At 45.4% G+C, this 13442-nt stretch overlaps 1 protein-coding gene across 1 annotated transcript in view; it reads right to left on the bottom strand.

Moving 5' to 3' along the window:
• Nucleotides 1-340: 340 nt before the first annotated feature.
• Nucleotides 341-13442, bottom strand: part of LOC128325875 (elongation of very long chain fatty acids protein 4-like) — a 28297-nt gene continuing 15195 nt past the window's right edge. Inside the window, exons 6-8 of the mRNA XM_053251722.1 lie at nucleotides 13234-13348; nucleotides 7956-8083; nucleotides 341-1206 (exon numbers count right to left, since the gene is read on the bottom strand). Coding sequence (XP_053107697.1) covers nucleotides 1039-1206; nucleotides 7956-8083; nucleotides 13234-13348 — 411 coding nt within the window. The 3' untranslated portion in view covers nucleotides 341-1038. The remainder of the gene's footprint in view (nucleotides 1207-7955; nucleotides 8084-13233; nucleotides 13349-13442) is intronic.

Raw genomic sequence — 13442 nt, 5'->3', positions numbered from 1 at the left:
AGCCTAAAGTATGAGCGTGTAAGTGTGTGGCAAAAAGGTATGGACAGGTCTTTAAAGGCCTGCTATTCAAAGGTCTGATAAGGATAAGTTAGTTAATCTAAGAAACTGGAAGCAAAAGCTAACTGACTGACAGAGCAATGGAAAGGCCCACCAAGGTCCATGTGTGGCTCCCAGAGTCCTAGGTAAGAGTCACCACGTTAAAAGAAGCACAATGTAGGAACCATTAATTTTATTTTGAACTTCATGTTGGGCTTTTGTTTTGGGCAAATGGGCAGCTACACTTTGAGTGAGTGATACAACAACAAATACTGTTCAAATGAAATAACTCCATGCTGGCATATAACTTTGTGCTTAGATTTTATTTAATGTGTGTGCTACTCTTTCTTTACAAAGTTCAGAGCAACTTACATGAGACTTTCAGTGCTTACCTGTTCAGGTTACTGACCAGGCAGATCTGCTCAGAGCAACAACACTACAGCAGCAGGTACTGCTATACCATTCCGTGGCTTTTAAAAAGACACAGGTTTGATGTAGCAATCCCAACAATGTGAGAAGGCAGTCACTCCTATGCCCTACTTTGCAAGTGCACACAGCAGATTGGCCATTCCTGGAAACCGAATGCTAAGCAAGGTGGACCTCAGTCTGATTCAGCAAGGCATTACTGATGTTCCTAAGATGGGCTGGTTAGTTCACACTTTGATTCAGCAGCCCTCTTGAAAACAAAGATGTTGCTTTTAGTGAGAGAACTGGCCATTAAGACCAGACTCTATGATAAATGAGCCACCCAGTTTCAAACTACACGGGTTGCATTTCAAGAGTGTTGTTCAGCCATCAGAAGGCTAAGTTCCTCAGTGCAACTGAGTATTCTGTGCCTTCTTCATTTCCAGTCCCATTGAGACAAACTAATAGAGCAACTGTGAAAAGGCTTGTATAATCCTCTCTCACCATTGCAGGAGCATCATCTTGGAGCAATTGGCACTAAGAGAGTCAAAGACCTCAGCAAATTCCAGAGGCAGCATCAACATTTGTCAGTTTCCTTCAGCATGCTTTTTTCTGCTTTTTTATATAGGTCCAGTAATAGAAGTTTAAGAAGAGAACAATCAGGCTGAGAATGTAGATGGAGACAGCCAGGTTGAACCCATCTGGGAATAGGCATTCTGTGAACAGGTTGTAGGAGGAGTGGATAGCGATGGCCACAAACTGGAACTGCAAATGGGAAGTTAAGGAGAAAAAGAAGGATGGATTTCACAGACGGACAGTAATATTGGTCAAGCAAACTGGGCCCTATTCACTCACAAGCCTTTAATTTAATTTATTTATTGTTAAATTGATACAGTAATCCCTCGACCTACGAACTACTCGACATCCGATGTTTTCGAGTTACGAGCGACAAAAAAGACCGGAAGTAGTTGCCGGTTTAGATTCAGCTTACTCGACCTACGAATTTTCAGATGCGGTTTCCTCGACTTACGAATGTTTCCAGACTTCCGTGGTGCGCTCTTCGACTTACGAAAATTTCGACCTCCGAACGTGCGTTCGGGATGGATTAAATACGTAAGTCGAGGGACCACTGTATTCCGCCTTTCATTAAAATAATCACAAGGCGGTTCACATGTTTTCACATGTTCTGTTGTACGCAGGTACAGCAGTACACTTCCCATCTGTACCATGCATTTGAGGGCTCCGTGCCCACATTCACTTTTAAACGGAATGTAGCTACCATCATTCATACAAACACATACAATATATGAATGTGCAGACATCTTATACTCATGTGACATATTAAGGTCATTAACACGACCAAAAGCACTGGAGGGCTGGGGGGAAGGCAGGAGCCTGCTTGCCTTCCCCCACACAATCGGACATGCTTACGGGCTCCGCAGCACCATGCGCCCGCACGACCAATGCATGAGCACAGGGTGAGGGGAAAAGCAGACTGCGTCCTCCTGTATCCCACAATGCACTACACCAGAACCACAGTTCATTGGGTATTTTCCTGCTGCTGGACACTCCTTCCGCCTGGCTCTATGGATGCTTGGGTTGCCAGCAGCCCAAGCATCCATGTGACCAGGCAGTGTGCACGCCCTCCCCCGCACTTTTAGCTTGAGTTTGAAACATGGGCTACCCGGCTGATGACCACCAGGATTGGGACCAATACCAGAAGTTCTCATGACCAGCCCTACTCGGATAAGGTTGCACTAACCCGGACAGAGCTGGCCATGAGAGCAACCTCAATGTCTGAATAGGGCACTCTTTGAGAGTGTCAGCAAGTGTGTGGATCAAGGTGATCCAGTTGACATAGTCTACCTGGACTTCCAAAAAGCTTTTGACAAAGTTCCTCATCAAAGACTCCTGAGGAAACTTAGCGGTCATGGAATAAGGGGACAAGTACATGTGTGGATTGCACACTGGTTGAAAGACAGGAAACAGAGGGTAGGTATAAATGGAGAGTTTTCACAGTGGAGGGAAGTAAGAAGTGGGGTCCCCCTGGGATCTGTACTGGGACCAGTGCTTTTTAATTTATTCATAAATGATCTAGAAGCAGGGGTAAGCAGCGAAGTGGCCAAATTTGCAGATGATACCAAACTCTTTTGGGTAGTGAAATCCCAAACGGATTGTAAGGAGCTCCAAAAGGATCTATCCAGAATGGGGGAGTGGGCGACAAAATGGCAAATGCGGTTCAATGTTGGCAAGTGCAAAGTGATGCACATTGGGACGAAAAACGCAAACTTCAAGCATACGCTGATGGGATCTGAGCTGTCAGTGACTGACCAGGAGAGGGATCTTGGGGTCGTGGTGGACAGCGCATTGAAAGTGTCAACTCAATGTGTGGCAGCTGTGAAAAAAGCCAATTCCATGCTAGGGATCATTGGGAAGGTGATTGAAAATAAAATGGCTAATATTAGAATGCCCTTATACAAAACTATGGTCCGACCACACTTGGAGTACTGTGTACAATTCTGGTCACCACATCTTAAAAAGGACATTGTAGAACTGGAAAAGGTACAGAAGAGAGCAACCACAATTATCAGAGGCCTAGAGCACCTTTCTTATGAGGCAAGACTACAACACCTGGGGCTTTTTAGTTTAGAAAAAAGACTGCGGGGAGACATGATAGAGGTCTATAAAATCATGCATGGTGTGGCAAAGGTGGAGAGAGAGAAAGTCTTTTCCCTCTCACACAACACTAGAACCAGGGGTCACTCCATGAAATTGATTGCCAGGAGGTCTAGGACCAACAAACAGAAGTACTTTTTCAAACAACGCGTGATCCTCTTGTGGAACTCTCTGCCACAGGATGTGGTGACAGCCAACAACCTGGATGGCTTTAAGAGGGGTTTGGATAACTTCATGTAGGAGAGGTCTATCAATGGCTACCAGTCGGAGGGCTGTGGGCCACCTCCAGCCTCAAGGGCAGGGTGCCTCTGAGTACCAGTTGCAGGGGAGTAATGGCAGGAGAGAGGGCACGCCCTCAACTCCTGCCTGTGGTTTCCAGCTGCATCTGGTGGGCCACTGTGCAAAATAGGATGTTGGACTAGATGGGCCTTGGGCCTGATCCTTCAGGGCTGTTCTTATGTTCTTATGGCAATGGAGCATTCAGTCTGGGTAGAACCCAAAACAATCACCTTTGGTTTGCATCTGGGGAGAGGGCCTTTCCAACTATGGCACCTCACTTTTGGAAAGCTCTCCCCATAGAGAATTGTCTGGTGCCCACTCTTGTGCCTTAATTTCAGCACCAGACAAAAATCCTCTTACCCTTCCCAGGTTTTTAAACCTTCTGCAATGTTTGTAAGCAGTTATGGTAACTACTGCTTTTATTCTCATGTTGTAGTTTTCACTCTCTGATTTTATTGTTATATTGATTGGTAACCACCCTGAAAATTCCTTTTTTGAAGGGGAAGACCTAAATATGCAAACTAAATAAATAAAATACAATCAACCCCTGCTAACTTGGCAAAGAGGCACCTTTTAATAGTGGTGTGCCCGGACCGGTCCAGAGCCATGCAAAAGGCCTCCGGACCGGTCTGGAATTCGGCTGGTCCGGCGGTCCGGCAGGGGGTGGGGGAGTGTCGCTTTAAGGGCAGGCAGGGTATTACTTACCCCTCCCGCCGCTCTTCCCCCTCCGGCGCTCGACTTTAAGGTAACGTTTTTGGGGCGGCAGGGTTCCTCCCTGCCGCCCCTGCCCCCATCATTGGCTGCAAAGCTCCAGAGCAAGTAGAGGCTGGCGCCACGCATGCACTCATCGCGGGGCACGCATGCCTGCCGTATATGGTGCGTGTGCCGCGATGGGCGCATGCGTGGCGCCAACTTCTACTTGCTCTGAAGCTTTTCAGCCAACGATGCGGGCAGGGGCAGCAGGGAGGAACCCTGCCACCCCAAAAACATTACCTTAAAGTTGAGCGCTAGAGGGGGAAGAGCAGCGGGAGGGGTAAGTACTAGCCCCCCGCCCTTAAAGCAACACTCCCCCCAGTGCTGGACCACGCCTCCGTGGTTCTGTGCACATCCCTACCTTTTAATGTGGCGATTCTCTTTATTTAGCAGGGGGAGAGTAACTGGCCCTATCCACCCCGAGCATAGTACCTTCAGTGACTGTTGCTGGTGTCTGTCTTATGTTTCTTTTTAGATTGTGAGCCGTTTGGGGACAGGAATCCATCTTATTTATTTATTATTCTCTGTGTAAACTGCCCTGAGCCATTTTTGGAAGGGCAGTATAGAAATTGAATAAATAATAATAATAATAACAACAACACACACACACCCCAACTGATCTTAATGCTGAGAAGGTGTAAGAGAGAATGTAGTCCCTGCAGTACATAGGATCCAATCCATTCAAGAGGTTTATAAGTTAAAACCAGCTCTTGGAAACGTGCCTGGAAGAAGTTTAATATCTGCTCAATAAGTTCAATCAGCTGAACCCTACCGTGTATCAATTTTTCATGGATAATTATCCTTGCTTTCATCTTCTTCCTCCACCATAGCCTCCCCTGTTTCTAATTTGAGATTATAGCTGTTTGAACATTGGTGGTGCATAACAAACATAGAAGAATTGTGAACATAAAGGTTATATAGTTAGCTGGCCATCAAAACCAGGAAACTAAACAATCAAAGCTGTATTCAAATTGCTCAAAAGTACCATTTTGACTTTTATTATGTTTCTATTATAATTTAACTACCACTTTCTAGTATCTTTACTTTTACCCTTTGTCAGCTGGCAAATAACACTGGACTTTATAATCTGTGGTGTGGAATTAACTCTCTTGCCCTCTCACGCATGGCTGTAATCATCATTGCCCTTCTCAGAATTGTTTCTATTTATGTTGCAGCCTTAAGCAGTGGAAGAAAGACACGGCTGAACTTAAAGAAGTCACCACATCCTAAGGGGAAGCAGATAAATGGAAAACCAAGGGAAATCCAGATAAAGGAAAGAACCCCTCTTCTAAGAAGTTAAAGCAACTGGTTTTACTGTCAGGTTCAGAAAACGCACAGCTTGCAACCAACAGGAAGAGATCCTTGGCCATGAATAAGAGAGAGAGAAAATCACAAACATACTGACTAGAGATATTCCAAAAATCCATGATTTGCAAATTCAAATTCTGCAGAAAGCTGTGCTGGATATGCAGTAGGTTGAGAATACTATTAACTAGCAATGGATAGAATTAGCGCAGAAGCAGTATTTGTATATTGCTGGGATTCCTGAGAACACATTAAGCTGGTTCACATAATCAACAAAAGGAGGGTAAAAGCTGGGCTACTCTTGTTAGAATGCTTGTGTGAACTCACAAATATAACTCCAGCTGAGGTTTCTCAAACTAGATTCTCCACCCTGTTCTTAACCAAGACAGTACAAAAAGAGAGCCCTCCTAGCTTGCTCTGCTGCTTCTGTGAACCCAGCTACCTTTTCTACCCTGGAAACAGACCTGGAAACAATAGACAGCTGTGGCTACAAGGGCTGCTGACCATGAATGTGCCACTCTGCAAAACACACTCTATGATTCTGTAGCTTGAGCTGCACCTGCTCCTTGCGGCCAATCAGAGGGCAGCTATTTATGTCATGAGGCTTTCTTGTCCATTGGTAGTGCAAAACATGCTGGGAAGGCCTGCAAGTCCTGGAGGACTTTCCATGCTTGCAACTCCAGATTTCAACAATGAAGCTGTGCACATGAGCAGCCAAGACAAGGCTTGGGCATCCCAGCCTGGGCTTGGCTGTTCGTGTGCACCACTGGGATCGATCCTGATCCCAGCACTGCCTCGGCCCCAAGCCCAAGTTTTGTACCTGGCCTTTTACCATGGTTAGAGAGCACGGGCTTGCCCTCCAGCCTGGGACTGTGAGTGTCCTTAGCTGTTTGACTCACAGGGCATTCCCCCAATACATAGCACTCATTGCACAGTGCATTGTGGAATATCCGAAGATCAGGACTCATTTTCCTGGCCCACGTGGGGAGCAGGAGCCATGCTCCACAGGGAAATAATGATCGTCTGGGGAGAAGGTAAGTCCATCCCTGTCTTTCCCCCAGTCGGTCATGTGAATAGCCTTATTGCCTGGCTTGATTGTGTTTCCTGGGTTTGCTGACTAAAATAGAGGTTTTGCTTGTGTGCTGCAACTAGGATAGGATCTCCTTGCCCTCCAGCCCAGCCTAAAATGATTCTGTAAACAGGCCTAGTGTCTCTCTGTGTGCTCTGCACACACTACACTCCTCTGCAGGATCTCTGCTGTTAAGGTCACCAAGCATCAGGGATAAAGGGTGAGTTTTGCTTTCATTGCAACTGTCTCCCTAAGCTCTGTGCTTTTCCTAAAGGAATGAATGGCAATTATTCACCTATATTGGAGAAGCTAAAACAGATGTACTCAAGGACACTGCTGGAGAGGGGGTGAAATCTGCTCCCTGCCTCCTGATACCTCAAATATTTCTCCTGTCTGCAACACCCCATTCTGTGTTTGGAGACTGACTGAGAGAGAGATTATTTTGGTTGTGGAGGATGAGGAAGTAAAGGATTGGATGTGCATGCTTATGCACAACACTTGGGGTGGTAGAAAATGGGTCCCTACAGGAATCTTCCTGAGTCCAGATTTCAGATTGTAACACACGTGCTTCCCAGTGGGGACAGTGATGTGGCTTTAAACCAATTCTAGCTAGGGCATAAGGCATATCCACACTCCCTAATTTGATTATACTGTTTAAAGCTGCCTCATACTGCATAACTACTGTTTCAAAAGAGGGAATGTGCTGCATCTTTCAGGCAATTTCAGACCATAATACACATCCATCCCCACAATACATACTATACTGTTTAGGTATATGCTTCCGAGCAATATGGCTTTAGATCAGGGCTGCTCAATTTCAGCTCTCCTGCAAATGTTGGCCTACAACTCCCATAATCCCTGGCTATTGGCCACTGTGGTTGGTGATCATGGGAGCTGTAGTCCAAAAACAGCTGGGGAGCCTAAGTTGAGCAGGCCTGCTTTAGACCAAAGGCTATTTGTGCAAATGCTTGTGTGTCCAGTGGTCACCACTTTGAAATTCTTTCAAAACATGCATGTGCAATGATTATTTGGACAGAAGTTTTCATTTCACTTCAAATGTAATGCTCTGAAAAGAGTCATTCACCTGTGAAACATCAAGTGCAGAGAAATCATATATATATATGCAAGTGTGATTTGTCTCCAACGATAAAGAATCTAGGCATTATGGGAATGGTGAGATAGTCTCTACATCCCAAACTCTCTATAGTGATGTGGTGCAGATGAATAAGGAGATTTGAGATATAAAAGTCGGGGAGGGGGAGTAATTCTGTTTGTATCAAAAAAAGCCATAACATTTTTCATCAGCCAGTAACCACTGAACATCTGTGGGCATGGTTTATACCTAGGGAGTAGAATGGTTTGAAAGTTCTCTCCAGAGAAAAACCAAACACCTTACAACCAGCACCAAAAATAAGAAGCGAAGTTAAATTACCAGTTGCAGGATCGTGAGGTAGCGTTTCCACCACAAGTGGCTTTGCATTTTTGGTCCCAGGCTAGCCAGCCCATAGTAGAGGTACATGAAGATGTGCACAAAGGAGTTTAGCATCCCAATGAAGAAGGCTGCAAGGCCAAAAAGAGAAAAAAAGGGGGGGGGGGAGGAAAACATATTAAAGATACACAAGACAACCAATACTGCCTTTTGACAGATGGCAAGCATATATCAGCCAGAGAACGCATCACATTTGTTACACAATAGGGACTGTTACTATAGTGCTTCTTATTCAAAAGTACTATATTCCTGTGCTTTCTCTGGCTCTGTAGTGACATTTTAAAATTGATTTTCTATTGTTCTTTATGATATTGTGTTGACTGTATTCTCTGAGTCGCCTTAAAGAGTTGGGATGTAGAGCAAATAGATATGTATATCTATTTGCTCTACATGTGTGTTTGGGTATATTTATTTATAAACTGCCTATCACATGAATCTTGAGGCAGTGTACAATGATTTAAAAACAATAAAATAAAAAAACAAATAAAATCATTCTAAAAATGGTTTTAACAAAAGGCCAGAGAAAACAGGTGTATCTTAAGCAGATTTTTGAAGGCAGCCAGAGATGGAGAAGCTCTTATATTGACAGGGAGAGCATTCTGGGGCAGCCACAGAGAAGGCTCGGCCTTGAGTCACCACCAAACAAGCCAGTGGCAGCTGTAACCAAACCTCCACACATGATCTCAGTAAGCGGTGGCATTCATGACAAAGGAGGCACTCTCCTAAATACCCTAGGCCCAAGCCATTAAGCGCTTCATAGGTAATAACCAGCACTTTGTATTTTGCTTGGAAACAAATCAGCACCAAATGGAGTTTTAAAAATCAGTGTTGTGGTCTCTTCGGGTCATGCCAGAGATTAATCTGGCTGTTGCATTCCACACCAGTTACAGTTTCCAGACTACATACAAGGTCAACCCTACAAACAGCACATTAGAGAAGGCTAGCCTAGAGGTTACCAACATATACACCACTGCTTTGAGGTTGTTTGCCTCTAGAAAGGGGCGTCGTTGGCGTATCCACTGAAATGGATAAAAAGCACTCCTGGTCACTGCCTCAATCTGAGAAACCAGAGAGGGCATTGGGTCTAGGAGTACTCCCAACTACATACTTGTTCTTTCTGGGGGAGTGCAACTCCATCCAGAACAGGCGGATCTAAACCATCTCTCAAATCCCAACCCCGCCACAATCAATACCTCCATCTTCTCTGGATTTAACCTGTTTGTTATCTCTCATTTAGCCCATTTCCGCCTCCAGGCAGGCATATAAGGAAGTTATGTCATTTCCTGATCAAATTGATATGGAGAAATAGTTTTGGATGTCATCAGCGTATTGGTAACACCCTGCACCAAATCTCTCCAAGCAGCTGCATGTAGATGTTAATAAGCATTGGAGACAGTATGGAATCTTGCAGAACTCCATACAGTAGCTCTTGCTCTGAAGAGCAACAATCTGCAACAGACACCAACTGGAATCCACCTGAGAGATAGGAGTGGAACCATGGTAAAACAGTGCCACTTAATCCCAACTCTTTCAGGTGACCCAGGAGGATACCATGGCCGATGATACTGAAAACTGCCAAGAGAGCCAAAAGAGCTAACAGTGAGGCGCTTTGCACAATCGGTGTGAAGCACTGGAGGGGGGAGAGTGGGCTTAGTCCGCTCTCTTCGCAGACGAGAAGCCGCTCGTAGCTGGACGGCCGGATCAGCCACCCACACGACTGCTGGCTCTGTCACAGAGCCAACGGGGGCGGCAGAGATCGGGAGCCGTGCGGCCCCCGGAAGTTCCAGGATGCCCTGCGTGCTCACGTGTTCCCAACCTGGGAGGCTGCTTGCAGCATCCCGGCGGGGGTCTCCTCGTGTGTTGCCATGGCACGGAGCTGCACCATGGCAGCACACGATCAGAAAACCCAGGTTAGCAGAGCGCTCACTCAGGTAACCTGGTCTAAGGGAAGGGCTACTTTGGCGGACTAGCCACCAGAGAACCACTGGGCTTGCCCACGAGCCCGGTTTTCCCCCATCGTGAGAATAGCCTCAGGGTCATACTCCCTCTGTCAGTACCTAATTGGAGATCATCCATCAGACCAACCAAAGCAGTCTCAACCCAATAGCCTGCCCAAAAGGCAATCTGAAATGAGTCTAGATAAGCAGGCCAAAAAATAAGCTTGCCCGACCATGGGAGATTAGAGATGGGCCTATAATTGCCTAACTGAGGGGTCCAATGTAGGTTTCTTCAATTAAGGTCTAATAATAGCCTTCTTGAGGCAAGGATGCATCCTGCCCTCCCTCAGAGAAGCATTTATAATATTTACCAGACCGTCTCTAATATTCCAACTGTCAGATGAAATAAGCCAAGTTGGGCAAGAGTCAAAAGAACAGGTGGTACAATGCACAGTCTGAAGCAGCATTTTCACATCCTCAGGAATTGAAAGTGTTCCTGTCTAGTCCCATAAGAAGAGTTGCCGGACACATCCATAATTGACTGTGCCATAATTGTAGAATCCAGTTCAGCAAATATGAGAGATTTTGCCTACTAAAAAATCATTAAAAGTGTCACAGCAGCTGACCAATGGTTCCAAATTCAAAGGAGGGGGGGTTCATACTAGCCCTCCTCACAACCCTTGACAACTCCGCTGGAATTAATTTGCGGCTGCAATGCAGGCAGAAAAGAACTGGGTTTGAGGGTTTTTCCCCCACACATACTGCCAGAGCATAGATATTCAAATATGCAATATTTTGTAATCTGTTGGATTTATTTATTTTTATATTTTATATCGAGTCGAGTCTTTCTCCACTTGCACTCTAGTTGTTTACCTTGCCACTTCAGGACTCTTAATTCTTCCGAATACCATGGGGCTAATGTTGAAGCAGGTTGGAGAGGATCTTTAGGAGCGATCATGTCTACTGCTCTAGTAAGCTTGTTATTCCAAGTTTGCACTTGAAAGGGTACACTGAAGTATTCCAAGTATTCAAAGGGCATCGACAGAATTGTTGGTAGAGCCAACTCTAGACCTTTCCGAAGCTTCTTGGAAACCTACTGAATCCAATAACCTCTTGGGTGAACTGACTTAATGGGTCCTTCACTCCTGCAGAGGTGGGTTGTGGTTGCAAGTCCTACCTTAACCACATGCTGGTCCGTCCATGACAATGGGGAAATTACTGTTGTCCCCACCCATGGAAAATCACCCTGATCAGGGTGACCAGAAGACAAAATTGAGCATGTGACCAGCAATATGTGTCAGTCTGGAGACCACATGGGATAGGTCCATAGTTATCATGGCCAGTATGAAGTCCTGAGCTCCTCCTAATAACCCCATCTCAAAGGGTACATTGAAGTCTTCCACCACCAACAGTCTGGGTGACCCCAATGCCAACTCCACAACCAAGTCAGTCAGCTCAGTTAGGTACTTTGTTGGGCATTGGGGTGATTGATACACCAACAGAAGTCTCAATTTATCCCTGCTGTCTAAGACTTAATTACACACATTCTATATAGGTCAGTTCCCTGACAGGGATCCTGATAAGGGAGATGTTATTCTTATAGACCACAGCCACGTCTCCTCTGCACCCCAGAGACATGAATACAATTATACTAAATAAACAAACTATGGTCATGCCCAACCACATTTACCCCAAGCTATGCTTTGCAAACCCACTTCAAACCATGGTTTCTGATTTGCCAGCCAACTGCAAACCATGGATTGTCGATTTGGTAATAATGGCAAACCATACCTAAGCTTCCTTAACTATAGTTATGTTTCCTGAATTGAGTCATTGACCCAGGAGGGGTGATTTTCTCTCTCTCTATCTATATATCTCCCTCCCTCCCTCTCTCTGTGCCCAAGATTTCACAGGGGAATAAATAATGACCTACATCTCATGGGTGTTTTGAAGACGGCACATATAATGATTGGTGGGAACAGTAGCTGCTTATAACAGCATATGTGTTTGATCTTTCTTTTTATTTCTGTTGAGAGGAAATAGGGAACTGGGTTAGAAGAATGTAATATGATGCAAAGGTTATTCACACAACTGGGCCGGAGGGAGGGTGGAGGTGGGGAAGGCAGGGATGAACCTCCCTCCCTTCCCTCCCCCTGTGACTGGATTCTTTGGCACGGATCAGTGGGGGCCGGGAAAACAAGTCCCAGCCTCCAGGAATCCCATTATGCACCATGAGATGAGGATTCCCCTGTGAGCTGGGCACACTAGCACTTGACTCTGTGTGTGTTCAGGCTGTATGGAGCCCGAGCACCCACACAACCCTGGCTAAAGGCTGGGGTAAAAAGTCAGGTTGGGCGGGAGGGCAGCACCGGGATCAGGCTTGATCCTGGCACTGCACATAAGCAGTCCAACCCACATTGGGATGCCCTAGTCTGGATTAGGCTGCTCATGTGAATAGATTTGGTTAGATATACCTTTGGGAAATCTGGATTCTAGTTTGAACTCTAGGCAGTATTGATTATGTGAAATTACTGTCCCTGATCCTCAGTTCCTTATTGCATGGTGACCACACATTATAGTAATCCCCACATCTCAGGGCTGAAATTTGTTTTGTTTTCATTTTAGTTTCTTTTTTAGGGGCAAACATGTCAGCTTGGATTTTCCAAAAGGGAACAGTCAATATTTTCCAAATCCTTCTTGACATGGGAATAAACAGTCCTGAGCACTGCTCTTTTAACCTAACACCTAAGAGCTCTTCTGCATAGTGTGATAACAATATGATGGCCATAAGAAAACAAAGACAACCTAGTGGGAAGAAACCAAGGGTCCATCTAGTCCAGCATCCTTCTCTTAAGAATGGACATCTGGATACTTCTGGGAAGCCTACACTCAGGACAGAAAGGCAACAGTCCTACTTTGTTTGCCCCTCAGCAACTAGTATTTAAGGTTATACTGCTTCTGAACATGGAAGTACCATTTACTTTTCACATCCAATAGCTGTTGACAGACCTATTTTTTCATTAATTTGTTTAATCCCCACTTGAAGGTAAGATGAGGGAACAGGCAGATGGTCCAAGCAGTGGCTGTTATATACCAGCTTATAATATGGATCTCTCCCATTGTGTTGAGAGTCTTCATGCCATACCGAGACATTCCTTGCGAAAATATGGAGCAGCAGCTACACAAAGTGACTGTAATTTGTAGGGTGGCTATAAGACCTGCTTTTGGTTGTGGCCACCCTAGAGCAGAGGAATATGGAGGACAACCAATGGAGTGGAGCTTACCTTGTCCTCCAGGCACATATTTGACCCCAGCCCACCAGTTGAAGAGCATGGTGCCATGGTGGTAGACATGTAGAAAAGTCACTTGCTCATTCTTTTTCCTCAGAATGAAGAGAATCTGGAAGAAGCCAGAATAGAATCAAGATTTTGAATCTGGAAGGTTGAATGATCTGGTATCTGGAAGGTGGTGAGTATTTGCAAACCTAACTGGC

The sequence above is a fragment of the Hemicordylus capensis genome, chromosome 5 (genome assembly GCF_027244095.1).
Source record: "Hemicordylus capensis ecotype Gifberg chromosome 5, rHemCap1.1.pri, whole genome shotgun sequence".
Taxonomy (NCBI): Eukaryota; Metazoa; Chordata; class Lepidosauria; order Squamata; family Cordylidae; genus Hemicordylus; species Hemicordylus capensis.
Note: the sequence above shows the minus strand (reverse complement) of the source record. Positions and strands in the feature narration are given on the sequence as shown.